Source organism: Drosophila sulfurigaster, chromosome 2R, assembly GCF_023558435.1.
Source record: "Drosophila sulfurigaster albostrigata strain 15112-1811.04 chromosome 2R, ASM2355843v2, whole genome shotgun sequence".
Taxonomy (NCBI): Eukaryota; Metazoa; Arthropoda; class Insecta; order Diptera; family Drosophilidae; genus Drosophila; species Drosophila sulfurigaster.
Genome location: NC_084882.1, coordinates 21,121,454 through 21,140,432, shown reverse-complemented (window position 1 = coordinate 21,140,432; position 18,979 = coordinate 21,121,454). Strand labels below are relative to the sequence as shown.

The window sequence follows — 18,979 nt, the reverse complement described above, 5'->3', positions numbered from 1 at the left end:
GTGTGTGTGTATGCGTGTGTGAGTGTGTAAGTGTAGATGTGAACGTGGATTACCAAACCACTAACAATAGTTTGCAGGCTAGAGAAACAAAAACAACAACAGAATTCTTCTGCTCTACATAACAATCAACCGAAATTAAACATAAAATTTAACCGAAAATCATCGAACTGAAATATTTTTTTTACGAATAAATCATAGAACTTGAATTATTAAAATAAATAATTATGCGTTAATGGTTTTATTCACAAAGTTTGAACAATTGTTTATCATATTTATAATTCAATGAGTAAAATAGGCGCTATCTGAGCTAACAATGCGTCGTGTGGTTAAAACCATGAAACGAAATTCAGCTAAATAGATTATTTTCATCAAATTTATTGGTATTCATGTGGTTGGTGGTTGTGGACACAGATGACAAAACAGCATCCTTCATATACACAAAATGCAAGGAGCAAAATTGAAAATCTAATTAAAAACATGCTTGTTCAGTTTAGGAAATTGGCATGTGCATCTTCTATGAATATCAAAAGATCTGTCAAACGCAACTGATAGTCTGCATTTGCTTGAGAATTAAACAGACAATGCATTGCTTAAAGTTTAATTCAGCTAAAAATTCAAATTAAAAACTCGGCAAAACCTAAATGAATATTCATAGCATGCCAGAGGCTACGAAGGCAATTGACAACAGAAAATAGACCAATGCTGTTCTTTAATTTATTCACCATTGCTTAGGACTTCTTTAATTACATCTTTCATGACCAGGTGACTCAATTTTGATAGAAATGTTTAATAATAACAAAGTTCGCTACAACAAGGGAAGTGACACTTTATTTATTTATTGCGTATTCCTATTTATAATCGTGTCCCTGGGCGACGCTTAGCATAAGACCGAGCGAATGTACATACATACGATGCTGTTGGTGTATTATTGATATTATAATGTGGCAGTTGCAAGGAGACTGAAGTATTGAGATAACTCTGCACACATTCCGTACTTGCGGCACGCACCTGATGTTGAAAATCGAATTGCGCTGCGATATCCTGGCAATCATCGGTGGCAGCAGAGCAGCAGCAGTGTATCTATCTACAGTATAGTATGTGGCAGGCAGATCTGCGTATCTGGCAGGCAGTGAGGCACGTTTCAGGAAGCACTTAAAATATTTGCGCACGCATGACTGATGATGACTGTGCCATCGTTCTTGCCACATTGAAACTGCTGTACAGTTGCACGATTACATCGGGAATACATGCCCACAACAAGATGAAGCGAGTACGAGAGCGAGGACGAGTGCGAGTGCGAGTAAGGGAATCTTCTAATGCACTTGTTTGTTAGCCTGTTCAGTTGTACGTGAACGTGCCCCAAATACCACCCACATAATTATTGGGCCTAAGACATTGTCGACAATGTCTGTCGACTCCTGCTTCTGCTTTCAAGTAACCGAGCAAGCGAGCGAGCAAGCGGGATGCTTGTTACTTGCTGCCATTCTCCACCTGGCAAATTTATTGAACGTTGAGTGCCAAACATCATTACACAAATGGCAAGAATAACATGGCAAAAGCTTAAGATTAAATGGGTCTCTAATGCGACTTAAATGGCAGTGCAAACAGCTCGGCAAACGTGTCCGCAAGCCACAGCATTAGATTCAGTTTAACTTGTCTGTAACGGACAGATAACAACCAAACAATCCATTGACTCGGTCAGAAAATCAATTCTTCAACCAACACAAGCTGTTTGCATTTTAATTAATATTATCAATGATAGATGTGCGATGAGGGAAAGCCATTTTTAATATATTACAAAATATTACATCACAATGTTGTCAACAAGAGAAGGAAACGGAAATGATAAGAGTACAACACAACAAATGTTACTTCCCATGTAGTATAAAAAACGAAGATGAGAACAACAAAGAATTTAAGGAAATGACAAGTCAAGATAAAAAATATGCTAATATGAGAAATGAGTTGGGTGAAAATATATCAACAAAAAGTACTTGCAACAACATTAGTAGCAGAGAGATAGATATAGAAGTATTTTTTGAGAGAGAAAGAAGGGGAAAGACAAAAACTCCGAAAAGATAAGCGTGTTTGCATTAGTCTGAACTTTAAGTTCATTTTGTTTAACTTCGGGGTCAAATACATGATATTAGTCGTAAGTATCATATGCAAATTCTTACAAGAGGTTTCTCAAACACCAACTTCATATCACGATAGACTAATGCCAGGCAGAAAGAGAAATTAATTATAAAGAGAATAGCGTTGAGTTCAAAAGAAAGCAGAGACAACTTTCGATTTCGCACATTTTTTGATCAACCTCGATAAGTCAAAGTTTAGATTTATGTTATTTCGGCACATTCTCATATTTAAATATATTCAGTTTTTCCGAAAATAAAGATTAAGATAATGGAATTCCGCCCCAAACCAAAGCAGAGAAGAGTCATCAGACTTCTAGGTCAACAGTGATAAGTCAAGACGCAAACAACACCTACGAATCTGTTTAAAGATTAAGTCAGGTCATATTTATGTCTGTTAGTGTATCGTGTCGTCTTTTGGGAATTGAAAAGAGACACGTAGATTATTTATGATACGTGATGAGCACGCATAACCACAACACAGCACAAAGATGACCATGATAAGCATATGAATAAGCCAAAACCATGCTTATTACTTCTTACTCAGAGATTCACATAATCGTCATCATGTTGGTAATTAGACTTATCAAACATTACCAAACATTGCTTTTTCTTTTGCCTCGCATTTTGTCAACGTTCATGACTTCGTGATTTGACTTGTGGTAGTTTGCGTGTGCTTTCTTTCCGATCTGTTTGTTTGCATTTTCTTCTTGGTTTTCATATAAAATCAGTTAAGCGCATTTGATGACACAAAAGTAAAATAAATAATAGAAAATAACGCGAACATTACGAGTACGACAGAGAAGAAAATTACAGCACAGCACAGCACAGACTGAGAACAAGTCAAAGAGAAAAAAGACTTGTGTAGGAACTACTTACGAGTACTATGGAGTACTGTGTATCTAACAGCTGAGAGCTGATAGATGACTAAGATGGGGAGAGGGATGCGGAAATGGTTCACAAAATATATATAAAGAAATGAAAGAAATAAGGGCTATTATCGTTATTACGTGAGCGAAATAGCCAACAAAACAAGTGGCAGCAACACAGTACAACGCAGAAGCAACAACAATAAGTGGAACTATAGCACATATTAACAAACAATAACAACAACTAACGGCAAAGAAAGAGAACGACAACGACAACGACGACGAGACGTCCACCACGCTGATGATGACGACAAAGTCGCCAAAGTGCAGATACTCCATAGGGATGGCAGTGGACGATGGAGCATTGAGCATTGGGAGGCACCACGGCAACAAGCGCTATGGCGGAAGTAAAAGGATGCGGCAGACAGCAAGGAGTAGCAGCCTGGAAGTGATTTCAGTAAGCACTTATGGCGCAAGTATTTTACTGCTTATATCTGAGCACATAGTATGTAACATAATATACACAAACTAAATACTTGTATATATAGTATACATATATATCGTGAATGTGTACACGATGCTTGGAACTGGACGAGCAAGTGCACTTATGGAATAACCGTAACCGAATTTTCTTGCATATGAATCTGAATATTCGAAATGCCTTTTTCGCCAAGCAATGCAAGCTAATATATTATATAAAAAAAATAGAAGCAACAACAGTGCAAAGCCAACAAGCGGATTAATTATATCTGCTTCTATTGTTACAATGCAGATAAGGAATGCAAATGTAACAACAATTAGAATGAAACAGGCAAACACGAATCTAATTGGAATTCTGTTTTCGCCGAAAGTAAACTACACTCGGCTCAAAGTAACTCACAACCAATTAATACATTTAATTCAGCCAACTACAAATTTGGATACAATTTCAGCTATTTTCTGGTTAAAACTTGTTTTTTTCTATTTCAACAAAAACTTGAACAGTATTATTTATCCATTGCATGTAAAATGTGTTAAATGAAATAGTATATTAAATATTCTTACTTTAGTTTTGAAAAAGAAATATTAAGTTCACATGAAAACAAAATTAAAAAAGTAAAGTATTTGGAGAAATGATTTAATAATTATTAAGACCATAAAATACAACTAAATAAATCAATTCAAATATATTTGTTCAATATTAGAAAAAAGTTTAGATCAACTTCAAAAATCAATCGAACTTTAATTAAATTAGGGAAAAATTCAGAAAAGCACTTAAAATAATTCAAGAAAATCATAAAGTGAAATATTTGTGAATTAACTGCTATTTTCGTCGCTTTTTGTCATTTTGCAGACTCAGCTCTTTGATGGAATACGAAGACTCTGCCATTTCAAAGGGCATAAAATGATGCCATTAAGAGGATTCGAGGGAATCGCGAACCTGCCGCCAGCCGCTTGCCTGCCTGCCACATGCGATGAGCGCTTAAATTTTATTTGTTGTGCAAATTCTATTCAAATTACGACGGATTTGGTGGCATTCAACATATGGTCGTATATGTATGTATGTAAGTATGTATGCTATTGGTGGATGTGTTAGAGGAGGCGTCGCCGGGGCCAATGCCATTGGATTTAAACTGCTTATTCTGGGATTTAGTTATAAATGCACACGATGGCACAGGCCCAACAAAAGTAATCATGTTAAAAAAAACATATTTGAATTGAAATTTAATGCAAATGTAAGTGTGGATGTGTGTGTGCGACTGTGTGTGCTTATAGAAAAATATATTGCATACTTGTGGGCACCATAAAAACAGCCCAGCCAGCCACATGTAGGCGTGGCATTAGCATTAAATATCTGATTTTTTGGCTGTTGGCGCAATTTTTTCTATCCCTTTGGTTTTTGTTTTTATTTTAAATTGATTCAATTTACACGAAAAGTAGACGACACCCTATATGATGCGTTGTGGGATTGTCGCCCCAAATGCCGATGCCAGAGTAGAGCTGGGTAACCGATTGAAAGCCTTTAAATATTTTTGGCCAGCCTTTTTTGGCAGTTGTCTGTTGGCCAGTTGAGAGTTGGCAGTTCGTAGTTGACACAAAAAACAAATACGCAAAATAATGACACATGCCGCGGCGTTGGCAGCCAAAAATCTGTTACAATATTGAAATATTTTATGAAAGGGCGGCCGAGCATAGCAAACATCCGCACTAAAATCTCCTCCCACCCAATCATCTCCTGCAGTCTCCCACGCAGCTGAAGCTGCTTCTCCTTCCCCACAAAGTGGGTTGTCAACTGATGCGTGCGTAACGTCCTTTTCCGGATTTATTTTTTTCTCGTCTTTCTTTTTGCTGCTGCTCTCTTGTTTGTAGCCGAGTGATTGTTTTTTGTTTGGGCAACAGGAAGCGGTGTGGGAATGGGTGTGGTGCAGATGGGTGTTGCGACGCTGTCGACGCCCTTTTCCTATCCACATCGTTGTTCTTATTGTTGCCGTTGTCGATTGCGCCACAAACAAAACACAATGCCTGTGTCTCCATGTGGGAGTATGGCGAGCATGCCCAGCTAAAAGCTACTAACTGTTTGGGTCTTGTTTTATCTTATTTCGGTTCTTGCCACACACACACATCGAAAACTAAAAGGTACACATTTACTATAAGGAATAGTAAATACGACTTAAGATAAAAGATCCACAATTTTTTTTTAATATTCACAATAACAGTTTATTTCATTAAAACACAACAAATATTTTAAAAAGTTGTTTTTTTTTTTGTAATCTTTTAAATACAAATTCAATTATTGACTTATCTAAGTCAAAGATAAATAAAATGACCACAAGCAGTTTACATTTTTATATGAATTTACTTTGAAATGCATTTCACACACTCTCGGAATTTTAAAGTAAACTGTCGTAATCCTTGAGAGATTATTTTTCTGCTTAATATACCCTTCTCGTATGTCTTGTTGCCACAGGGTGCTCATTTGAGGGTGCTTAAAGCGCCTTTAAAAAACAAATTTATATGTCATTTTCTTAAACGCCACGCCAAAAGAGGCATCCATCCTGCCGAAGCCCGGATAGGCCCAGCCAGATCACAGGCCGGGAGTTGTCAGCTTGACAGTGCCAAAGCTACCATTTTATGGACAATTGCATTGGGGGCCTTTACCCCCGTCAGGCACACAAATATTGATTTATTGAGTTGCTCATATGTGCGGAGTTCTCGTGAGCATCCTTGCTGCATTCTTTCCGACTACGTTTTTTTTTTACATTTCGCCACAAAGTGTGGAACAAATAAAATGAGTGAATGCTGCATCAGGCTGTGACTGTTGCAACCGTCGAGACATGAGAAAGACAAGCTGCAGTGGCTTTGCTTAAATTACTTCAGGTTAACCTCAAGTCGTCTGCCACTTTTACATACTAAAACTTAAAGTCTAATGACTTTTATGGGTACTTCAAGTTCTTTGGCTCCTCAGTTATGGCCAGAAGGAAGCACGGAAACTGCACGAGTTTTCTGTCTGACAGCAGCTTAGTGCGATGAACTTGACTGTGGCGCGACTGAGCTGCAAGTTTGCCGCAACTCAAGATGAACAGCCGTTCCAGTTGCGAAACGACTACAATGAAGTGTCAGCCAACGGCAAATGTCTAAGCTGAGCGCTCATAGTCTAGTTAAAGCCAATATGCTATAAGCTATTGGCTTACTACTTTATGGCTTAGTGCGTTCAGTCAATTTAAGAACTATATCAAAATCTTGTTTATGAGTTGAAAAATAAAAACGCTCTAAATACTAAATACAACATAATAGCTTATAGATACAAAAGATAATGGGTGACAACTAAAATTTAATTTATACTCTCGTATTTCCCTTATTTTGTGAACTAAAATTTCAAGCAAGCTTTGTTCTCGCCCTTCCCTTATTCATTTATCATTTGCCGCTTTGTAACATTGCCTGCTGGCCCCTTTGGCCAGACAATCATATGCGAGACATGAACCACACACAGCATATTGCAATCCTGAGTTACCGCAGGGCATTTAGACAAAGTAGGCAACCCACAAAACGACCTACCCGATATCCAGGCGGCTCAACCACGCCAAACCAAGCCAAACCAAAACGAAACCAAACTGAACTGAACTGAACCAAACAACAGTGATCACCCCTTGGAGCATATATCATCTGTGCTTTATTACACACTCTTTGGGTCCCCGTCGTTTTTCACACAATAGGTGCTGGTCCTGGCCGTAGTTGTCCCTGCGGGGGGCGTGCCATAAAATTGGCGAAAGGAGAGGCGACTGGGCAAGTTTTATTGTCGCCCAACTGCACAGAGACGAAGAGAGAGAGAGTGAAAGAGAGGCGTGAAGAGTAAAGGGGTACTTTAATCTGAAACCACTAAGATGTGAGTTTTCCTTAATGTAGCTCAGTGCACTTAAGGGATTTGCTGGCAACAAATGCGGGCGGAAAATGGGATAAATATAGTATAAGAATAAACCATATGAGTGCACCATTCAGCAGTCGCAATGCTGGTTAAGAAGGTTGTAAATGCCAAAAGAGAAACAATTGACAGCTTTTAATGAGCGGCAAATACAAATAACAAACAAAACCAACGGAAAGTAAAATTGAAATTGCAATGTGCACTTATTCGACTTTTATTGCATTGCGCTGGAATCCCTGGGTAATGCCAGAAATAAGCTACGGGCTTACCAGCACAAATTGATAGCCTACCAAGTGGAGTTTTCTCTCCTTAATAGCAAAATATAAACGAACCCGGCGCACATTGAAACTATAAAATGCAAAAAAAAAAAACCTACAAATTAACACTTTTAATGGCAGCTAAGAGCACATTACATTTCGTATTAGAAATTCAGATTGCAACGAGAAATTTAATTTGTTTAAGAGCGCCATAACAAACAGACATAGTTAAGTGAAGTGCTTTATTTAATTAAGAAAACTTTATGGGTTACAATGTCATTTAACCTGAACGTAAAATAAACACAAAGCAGGTTCAATATATTTGAAAATCAGTTAAGACAATTAAAAATAATAGAATTTGTTAAATTTTCGCTTTGATATTTTCATTTTATTTATTCAACGACAAACTTAACAATATGCAATATTTCTTTGTACTTTATTCATTTAACACCAATTATAATATTGTCTTTAGTTTCCCTTCGAATAAATCACACTTTATGGCGAGCAACTTATAACCAACAGAGAGAACCTATTGTGCTATAGTTCTTACTTCAACTTGAAGTAAAACTCAATTGCATTTGCAATTTTTGGACCAAGCGAATCGTAGGAAAACTGCAGCAAGCTGACAAAAGTGCATAATTCCATAAAAGGCGAACAAATTGAAACACAAACAGAGAGGCGGCCCTCGGCCCTGAGGCCCCCTCGTCTCAGCTGTAATATGGCCCAAAACTGGGGACACAATGGTTGCACTGGCACTGGCTGCAAATTTGCGAAGAGAAAACTTTTCGGGCGTCGAGAGTTGAGAGTTTCTATTAAAAATATTGTCAACTCAATACAGCGGTAACAGGGTAACCAAGTAAAGCAGAAAAGAGTGCAGAGGAGACTGACTCACTGGCTGCCTAACAGTCTGTAGGCTACAGCTACAGGCTTCCAGCCTGAGTTGATTGTCGTAAACAAAGTTTTCATAAAGAATTTTTGCAATGGCACCAAAAACTGCCAGCTGACAAATTGGCATCCTCAGAAGAAGCACAAGCTGCCGCTGCTGCTGCTGCTGCTATTCCACCTCCTGCTTGTGGTATACAAGCTGTCGTTGTTGCTGATGCTGCTGCTCGTTGCAAAACGAAAATCGCAGTAAATTTCAAGAAGGCATAAAAAATAAATTGACAATTTTGCTGCACGTTTTTGCCAGTCCATGCACATATAAATACATATATCTACATATATGTATGTATCTTAGTATATAAAAACCCACAGATCCTCATGCTCATACTCTGTTCTATTCATGCTGAAAAGCTCTTACTCTTAGTTTGCCTTCTGCAATTTGAGGAATGCAATGCGGCGGTTTTTCCTCGCATGCCTCTTGGGGTAGCCCACAACGATGAATTCTGCGGTTATCCCCGTGCCAGGATGAGGTGTTAGTCTGCTGGGGGCTGCTTGCCTTCGAATATAGGTTGCCTGTGGTGGGTCTGACTTTGTTTCTGGTTTGGTTTGGTTTGGTTTGGTTTGGGTTATGCCGTTGAGCCACAAATTAAAATGTGGCCAAATTCTCACAAAATTTATTGTTTGTCGCGGCTTGGCAAAAGGACAGCGACAAAGCGAAACTGAGGCAAATAAGTTAAATGGCTTTTATGGCCAAATATTTATACGAGCAAACAAAACAAGATACAATAATCGACGATTAAATACTCTATTTTTTATTTAATTGCTGGCAAATAAAAAATGTATAAAAGGGAGTAAAATTTTCACAATTCAGAATCATAACAAACTAAGACTAAAAGTTGAGTATTTAAACAGTATAAATATGTAGATAGATAAGTAATTTAATATTTCAAAGTCAACTCTGCGCTGACAATTTTTAAATCAATTGTTGCAAGGCCATGTAAATATTTCAAAGTTTCTAAAGAAGTTAGCGAACTCGCACCAAAAAAGGAATTGGAAGGACAAAAACAAGTGGGGATAATGTGCTGCAATGTCGAGAACAATAAAAAGGATAATGCGACAAGTTGAGAATGAGGAAAGGCGACCGAATGACCGTCATTTTTGTGCAGACCCACAAAGTTTGCGTGGAAGAAAAACAAGAGCAAAAAGTTGAGTGCATTTAATGAGTTTATTGAACCAATTGCACAAGTTGTGCGAACTTGCGTCACTTGGCAGCACTTTCAGTGGAGCTGGCAACCATTTTCTGGCATTGTCCTGCGCCCACTGGCCATGTCCTGTTTATATGTTTCATTCGCATTGCTTGCCAGTTGCCACTTGCAACTTGCAACGCTCTAGCCAACGGCTACCGTTGCGACACACACAAGCGCACAAGTGGTCAGTTGTCTTTCTCTGCTTGTGTGTATGTGTGTGTGTGTCTGATTCTTGGCAATGGGACAACAGGAAATATTCTTATCTGTTCCAGCAAAGAAAAATGAAATTTTATTTACGACAAAGGATTTTGTGATTTCCCCTAATAGTTAATTCAGCCTTAGCTTCATCCTCATCCCCATCCCCATCACCATCACCATTTCCATCTATAGCTTCAGCATTAACTCCAACACTGCTGTAATTCTTTCCTTAGCTTGACTGTCTTACGCCTTTTTCCATAGACTCCTTAACATTTTCTTCGGGTCAACGTTGCTACTGCGTCTGCTGCTGCTGCTTCTATTGCTGCCGCCAAGGAAAAGCTACAAAATTGCGGCAGACAGAAGTCATTTAAGGAGAATTTATGGGATTTTAACTGACATTTAAACAGTCACCAAAAGAGAAAAACGCAAAAGACTGAAACGAAGACATAGACCGACTCAGACAACGGGCTGAGAAGGCCAACTTGTCGGCTAAGATTAGCGACGACTGTGCAACAAAATGTTATGGACAGCTACGGATAATGGATGCTCCTTCTTGCCGAGACGTCTAAAGAAGAACTTGAAGAAAAATGAATTGTAATTACATTTGCAAAATGCAGAAATGTTTGCACTTACTATACTACAGTTAATGGACAATTTACTGCAAGTTGTTGAAGCAAAAAGCAAACCAGAACTGCCTGAGAAACTGGTTAACTGACTACTTATTGAAATACCCGACAGGAGGTAGAAAAGTTTTGGCAGCCAAGTGTTTGAGATCTTTATGTTCAAGTTGAAAACTATTTTAAAATGTTTGTGTTTCAAATTCACATGGAAACTTTGACAAATTTACGTACCTTTTAGGCTAGTCATAGTTGCAATTGAATGTCTTTTCTGTAAGAAAGAGAAATTTGGAAAACAAAGTGATTAGTTATATGTAAATTAAGAAAAAAGTATGTATAAATCTATTGTATTATTAAGCTAAAAGATAAGCCCTAATTGGGGTTTGGTATTTTGAATTTAGGTTAAGGAAAACTGATTGACTATCAAGTTGAGTTACTAGTTTATTCACTATCAACTTCGTATGGCCTCAACACACTATGAATTTTTAATCACTGCACTCCATACTGTGTCAACAAACTGAGAAGAAAACATTACAAACTGCAAACTAGGGAACGAATTAGTTTACCTTTAGTAACTTGGCACTTTTCCCAACACGATAGCAACTACTCGTAAATTTTGCAATAGTTAGCAACTTTTAAAGCCTGTGCTGCACGAACTGCCTATTGCAAGTGGCGCAAATGTGTTGCTTTTACCATATTTTCATAATTTTTGGAGAAATGTTGGCAGAAGTTCATTTAAGCACACTCAGCAAACGGCAACAAATAATTTTGTTGTGAACTGCATTTTCTCCCCATTTCATATCGATAGCTCACAACTTTTCCAAACTGCACTTGTGAGTTTTGCCTTTGAACTTGTTTAAGTTGTTGTTGTTCTTCTTCTCGTTACTGTACTTGGCGTTGTTGTTGTTGGTGTTGCTGTTGCTTATTGCCGAGTGCTGCAACAGTAATCGAAAAGTTAATTCTCCGAAAAACAAGGTAATTAGTGTAGCAGAGCCCATAAAAAGCAAACGAATGTGCAAAAATAACGAGAAAAGTTTGAAAAGTGCACAGCATTGGGGAAAAGACTAGTAAAAGAGAGAGAGCGCAACGCAACAAGAAGACTGTGTGGCATTGTTGGTTGCAGCTAGGAAAAACACGTTGTAATAAATGGCCTCGAAGAGAGAACATTACAACAATGCCACAGGTAGCGCAGAACCTTCCACAACGCAAACCAAAACAGCCGAAAAGAGGAAAAAAACAAGTAAATACTACTTGAACGTCAAGCAGAAGGCAAGGTTGCCAGGTGGCTACAGCTATTCGAATTAAATATGTATGAAATTTAATTAAAACGAATTAATTCTTTGGGTTGCAATCTTCAATTCATTTCCACTGGAGAGAAAAACTCTTCACAAAAAGACGTTTCACAATTTAATTATGAATGACACTATTCATTGAGTTCGTTTACAAAAAGAAAGAAAAATATTTCTGTGAAATATAATTGGATTATGATGGCCGGCATTTACCTTTAATTATGTTAATTGACCTGGCATCCTTGTATTTACCCTACCTACTCAAGTGCTGGCAACCCTACAAAGTATACTTGTACTCTCGTAGATGGAAGGAGAACGAATACTTAACATTGCTCACATGCGTACACGAGCCTTCAATTAATTAATAAACAAAACTTTTAGTCGCTCGAGTGGCGTAAACAACTTTGCCGACTGTCATTTGTTACGCCAGGAACTTGAGCTTGAACCTTTCGCTCGACATAAATAAAACTCTACTCGACTACATGTGCAAAACAAACCCTTTCTCTTTCTCACATTCTCCGGGCGTGGCTTCTCTGTCGCTCTGTGTTTGATTTGGTTGTGCCTAATGACAGCATAAAGTTTTTGCAACCACATCAATCAAAAGTTTTTCATCAACGTCATCAGAGTTATCAACATTGCCCGCAGGCGGCAAAACTACAGCAGCAACTAGGAAAATATCAACGCCTCGCTTTCGACGCCACTAGCAACATACACATTCTGGTCATGTTGATAAACAGCAAAAACAACAACAAACATCATACAACAACAGTTAACGTCCAAGTTGGGACGAGCGCATGGTAGCGTACGTGGCATACATATATACTATACGTATACGTAATGTGGCAATGTCCAGTGTCAGGCGACACATAATCAACATCAGAAACGCTCCAAGGCAGCTCACTGTCTGCATAATTTATTAATCCAACAAAAACAATAGCAACAACAATGGCAAAAGCACCCAGCTCGCACACAAACACAAACACACACTCTCAAACCTGAAAATGTTTGCACCTTCAACAAGAAAAATAGCATCATAAAACCTCGAAATACCAGGAACAACAAACCACTTGAAAATGCCATCAACTGAAGTGCTGTTCGCTGCGAACTAAATAACTCACAAATAAAATGCTTTAAATGCCTGAGATGCCGCACAAATCTTTTTAAACTGCAGCCCCTGCGTATACGTAATATTGATAAACCAGCAGCACTTCATCTTCATCATCGGCCAACATAATCAGCTTCATCATCAATGTGGGCAGGCGTTGGCATAGGCGCCATTACCACACCTTAGACTTATGGTATACTTTATATATCTATATATGTATTTCATGTGTGTGTGTTTGTGCGTGTGAGAGAGAGAGTGTCATGACAAAGCACGGAACAGGAATATGCTCCAACTCAACAAAGAACAGCTGGGAGGACGACAACTTCATCTTTGAAATGCGTTTAATTATGTCAAAGCTGCATACCTTTTTTGCCAGGTCCTCCTGCTATCCTCTGTCCTCTATCCTCAGGACAGGACAGAGACTCGCAGACATATGGCATTCCCAACGAGAGTCTAAATGGCATACGGATTGGGAAATAAACGGAGAATGGAGATGAGGCAAAAGGAGCGCAAAGCAAAAGCATAAAGAAAAGATCCATTCTACCTGTGTACTTATGTATATGTAAAGACATCCCGTACCATCCCGTTTTACATTTGTTTCATTTCTGCGATGTTTCACATTTAGCTTGACAGAGCAGCTTTTGTGCATAATCGTGATACAGTTAGCTGGGCTTTAGCTTCACCCCCTATTTCTCCTCCTCCTTCCCCGCCACCATCTGAAAGGCCAACACTCTACTATGGCACTTTGGTTCCCGTCTCACTCTTCGCCCAAAACACGACACTGACTTTGACTGCGATGTTTGAATGAGCGCTTTGGCTAAGGATATAAGCTACCAATTACTAAAGTGTTTTACTCCAAAGCTGAAATATCCCTTGTTGTTGTTGTAATTGTAGTAGCTGTTGCTGGACAGGATTTGAACTTGAGCTAAGTGAATGTCAGGCTGTTATATTAGCTTGATGGGGTGACAGTCAGGACACTCAGGATGGAGGTAATAATATTGTAAAATTTAAAGTGCTGCAAAAGCTATCGAATAGCTTTTAGCTAACTACTTATACGATCTCAAACAACAGATATATTTAAATTAAATTTATTTGATTCCATATAAAAAATATAATATGTATACGCAAATTTCTCCATAATAAAACCATTTTCAGATAAGTTCATTCGTAAATCAAATAGCTGCACCGTGTATGGAAGTAAGCTGCTACTACAGCTTAAGTTGCTTATTTAAAACTGGCAGCGTATAAATTAAGGTCTATTTATAGACGTCCATTCATGTGTAACTATCTCTAGCCCCCCTTAATGACGCACCTTATAACACTTTATCGTGATCATTGCTTGCCCCAGATTAATCAAGCAAAAAATTTAACGTCTTCGTCAAAATCTTTGTTGGAGAGTCATTAGTGAGAGTCAAAAGGAGAAACTATTTCCGTCATTTGTACTATGTACAAATCCGAAGAAACCTTGTACTATCTGAACATATTACAACCCAGCTTGTTTTGCAAACCCAAATTAACGTAAAACTTAAACAGCTGTAATCACTACATAAGAAACAGCAACTCTCTGATAAAGATGGTGGAATAATGAAGGTGCGGGAACACCGAATTCAATTGGGCTAGTTATTCAAGCGCAAAGTACAGGCCGTGCCCATGTTATTAGCATTTCAGATTTAATTTCGCCAAAGTGGAGAAGTCAACAGCAAAGGTCGACAGTCAACGACGTACCATACATATGAGTAGTTCTAACATACATAGGTATCCCTCTCTCTATCCCTCTCCCCCTCTCTCTATGCTTCCCGTTGTCAGTCTATCCAATTGAGAACCGTTACGACACCCACGTGTGCCCCATGCGCGTATGTCAAAGCCCAGCACATTCGAGTCGACACATGTAGAACGGAATGCTAATGACATTTGCCATCCCTCGCATCCCACCAACAACAACAACAGCTAGAGTTGTCCAACTGTTCGCCCTGCCATGACTGTCAATGGGTAAGTCAAAGGGTTCTTGCAACACGGTTGCCGGCTGCTGCTGTTTGCCGGTTGCTTGGTAGCTTCATTGCTTTTTCGGTTAGTTAACCGTACTCGACACGTTCCGCTTGGCTGGGTCAATATGCGAGTTGTTGCCTTGTCTCTTCAGCGTTCAACATTTTACCCTGTAATTAAACATTTTTTTGTGCTGCGCCTCCGGAATCTGTGTGGGCAAAAAAGGTAAAGGTGAAGATTTCTATCTGTGCGAATCTGCCTGACAGCTAGTCTCTCTTCATTCGCCTTTGCCTTGTCTATCTCTCTGTCCGTCTGTCTGTCTGTCCGTCTGTCTTTGCTTAACAGTCCCTGTTAGTTGCCCTGTTAGCTGAAAATTAATGAGTGTCGTCCGTTGCCTGGAGCCAGTTCATTCACTCAACCCAACCAGATTTCCTCTTACTGTATAACACTTCAATTAGTCCTAACGCTAGTTTGCCGACCCAGTTTTGTGGTCCATCGACTAAATGAAAATTCGAATTTAATTGGCGACTCTCAGCTACCTACTAATTGATGAGTTAATGCCATTCAAGAGGCTCAAGTCTATTAGGTATATTCAGCTTTGGCTGCTCACGAGTAAAATAAGCTATTGCTATTGCTGGTCTATGGCAAATAAACAAGCAAAGCAAATACCAATATTGTATACACCCTGAAGACATGCAATAAAGACGATGTAAATAAATTACCAAGACAGCATCTACCATTGATTAGATTACAAAGTTTATAAAAGCAAAAGTTCTACCGTACATCAAATTACAGTTTATTTTTGTTCAATAGAGAATTTCTAAAGTTTACTACTCTTTGTTTCCTTTTCTGTTCCAGTTGTTGACCAATGCAATCGTCCCAACTCCCAACTCCCAATAACCCGTAAACTGTAAATTGCATTTCCACAAGTTCAGACACCCGAAGTCTCGTGTGTGTAATACATAAATTTCATAAATACAATTTCAACAGCACATCACTCAGCTCACGATGGGAGGAAAATGACCCAGCGCAGGAGCTGCAGCAGGATCGAGGGTGCACCGTATGAACCATCACTTGCATTGCAGTCGTTGAATCAAGAATAGTCCTGGCATTTCAGCACCCTGTGTCCATTATGAATGGCATAATGGGAGTATTCGCTATGGTCAATTTGTATACATTGCGATGGTTGACCTCAATTATTACTGGAGATAAGTAATAAGAGCAATTCTTTTTTCGATACGACTAAGCTTTTTTATTTCTTATCTGAGTGAAAGTATTTACAATTCGGCTTTACTCAAGTAAATCAACACATGTTTTTTAATACAATGAATATATATAGCATACTCACACATTATCAGACTTTTTGCGAGGCAGAACCCTGACAAGACATCAACGTCGACGTCATTCACTTTTTCGTGCCTGTCCAAACACACACTCACACACTCACACTTGCGCGCACACTCACACACACAAAGCGAGTCACGCACACAAGCTTGCAAATTGTTGTGATATGTTATGCATTTTGAATATTTATGAAAATTTTCAGTGTCATGCGCTTGACCAACACGTAAAACACATTCACATTCCCATAGACAAACACAAATACAATTACATAGTCGTGAGTATGTGTGTATGTATGCTGCCCTTTGCTTGTCTGTTGTCCTCGCCCACACTGTTTCTTCTTTAGCACAATGTTTCCCACTCAACTTCTGGTAAATCGAATGCAAATAATTATTCAACATGATCCCGAATGCATGGCAGTGTGAGTGAGTTCCTATTCCAAGAATAATTGCATGAATATGAAAATTAACATATTACGCATACGCCCCATACAACACCTCCCCATATTTATGCTGTATATTCAGCCGGTTGAACAAACATTCAAACGTCACTTGTTATTTGTGATTGCGCCCACGCACTCACACTCGTATGCAGATTGTTTTAAATAATTACGGCTTGGTTGCCCAGGCCAATGATAGGCAAATGAGCCTTTGTAATCAAAAATACCACCGCGTCTGCCAAATTAGTTTTTGGTTTACCTAATTTATGAGAAAATTATTGTGGAGAGTGGTTTCGACAGAATAACCGAATTCAGATTAACGTTTCCTGATTGGTCGCCAAACAAAAGCGAATTGAATAATAAATCATTTAACGCAACGTAATTGTAAATAGAATCAACAACATGTTAATAAACTATTGACATTTGCATCCAGCTGAATTTTTAATTAAATTTACATCCATACTCAATGTTCGCCTAACAATTAGATGGAATAGCGAAGAGCGAATGACACTGATATACCCAATTTCAAAATTTAATAAAGTATACTCTACTATGTATATATAAATAACATAGTAATTGAATAACAATAGCATCATGGCATCTGTTAGTTCAAGAACTTTAATATAACATAATTTACTTATTTGAATGCTTTTACTCAAAGTAAAAAAATACTCAGTAGAAATAAATCAAATAAACACACATCTTGCAAGGAACAGAAAATTCAAATTTTACTTTACTACACTTGCTATATTTCGCAAGTCAAATAAATTGCTTTTGAACATTTGTACGCTTTGCAGTATATTCAGTCTGTTCTTTATATGCTTCAAATTCAATTTATATGGTACAAATGTGATGTGAAATGACTTTGGACTACAGCATTCAATATACAATCAGTGGAATGGCAAAAGCATTATGTCAATAAAAAAAATCCATATGAGATTGACGCCCTTTTTATTGGAACAAAAGATTTATGCACAGTCCAATGGGGAAGGGGGGAACGGTAAGAGTACGAAAAGTACTTTTAGCAATGTGCATTTGACAGCGTCCAACGAACTGAAGTATGACACTTTTGTGTGTGGCCCAAAACGAGTATAAAAATCACAGCACTTCACTTTATATGCGAATATAAACGAGTAGACGAGCAGACGACTATGCGAGTATATGATTGTATAAGTGTATGAGTGTATGAGAATGTATGCCAAAACAGAAAACAGAAAACGACAAACTAATTCAATCTGTGGCGCTTGTCCACGTTTATCACTCCACATCCACATCCACAGCCATGTCCATGTCCACGTCGAAGCAGATCCACGTCCACCACGTCGACGTCCACGTCCAACCAATTCCCCCTTCTCACTTCAATCGTTACAGAGGCCCAAACAAAAAGTCCATTCGTGTGAATTGCATTTTCATTTGTATAGAATTTTCATTGCCAACTGTAGTTCGAGTGTTACTCTTCACTCCAGGCATTCACACATGACCCCCAGATTCTCCTCCGCCCGAAATAGTCGGACTGACTTCCAAATGGGCACGGGCACAAACACGAGCATGGGAACTGGGACTGTTTCCATGTCTCGTGTTGCTTTGACAGTTTTTTGGCAAAACGCCAGACGGCCTGGCAATGGCAATGGAGTGCAGGATGGCTTGGAGACCAACGAGGAATGCGTGTGGAAAATTTAGCACGCTTCACGTGCCATGGCGGCAAATAAAAAATTGAAGTAAATTTGGCAACTGGCTACAGTCGTTACCGGATCCTTGGCGTCAGCATTCGGTGTCGTCAAGGTTTTCAAATAAAATTTACGAAAAAAATTAAATAGAAGAAAAAACATTTCCTACTGCAGCAATGCGACAATGCAGTTAGACAGACAGGCGAGACAGAGGAGACAGAGAGTCGAGCAGATAGACAACTAGACAAGCAGTCGCCAGACGACAACCAGGCCATGAAATAGGTGTCAGACTATTTACCCCTTGCTTGAAGGCTTTTTAAACTATTCTCATCCACTTAGTCAACAAACACCTTACGTCAAAAGAGTTTTGTATCAATAAACAATGACTTCGAAATGCAATAAAGCTAAGTGAAATAGTTTTTAGAGGATTGAATTGTCATTCTTTAATATTTGTTGTTTTAATTAGTCTTGACTGTCTGCTCAGACGTAGAAGATTATTAATAAATGATGAGTTTGAATGAAGTTGGAAAATACGACTTTACGCAAGATTTAAT

The 18,979-nt window shown here is 38.6% G+C and overlaps 1 protein-coding gene across 1 annotated transcript in view; it reads right to left on the bottom strand.

Moving 5' to 3' along the window:
• LOC133838976 (cadherin-87A) overlaps positions 1 to 18,979 on the bottom strand; it is a 54,617-nt gene that overhangs the window by 15,378 nt on the left and 20,260 nt on the right. The window contains exon 3 of the mRNA XM_062270250.1: positions 10,836 to 10,872. Within this exon, the coding sequence (XP_062126234.1) occupies positions 10,836 to 10,851 (16 nt within the window). The 5' untranslated portion in view covers positions 10,852 to 10,872. The remainder of the gene's footprint in view (positions 1 to 10,835; positions 10,873 to 18,979) is intronic.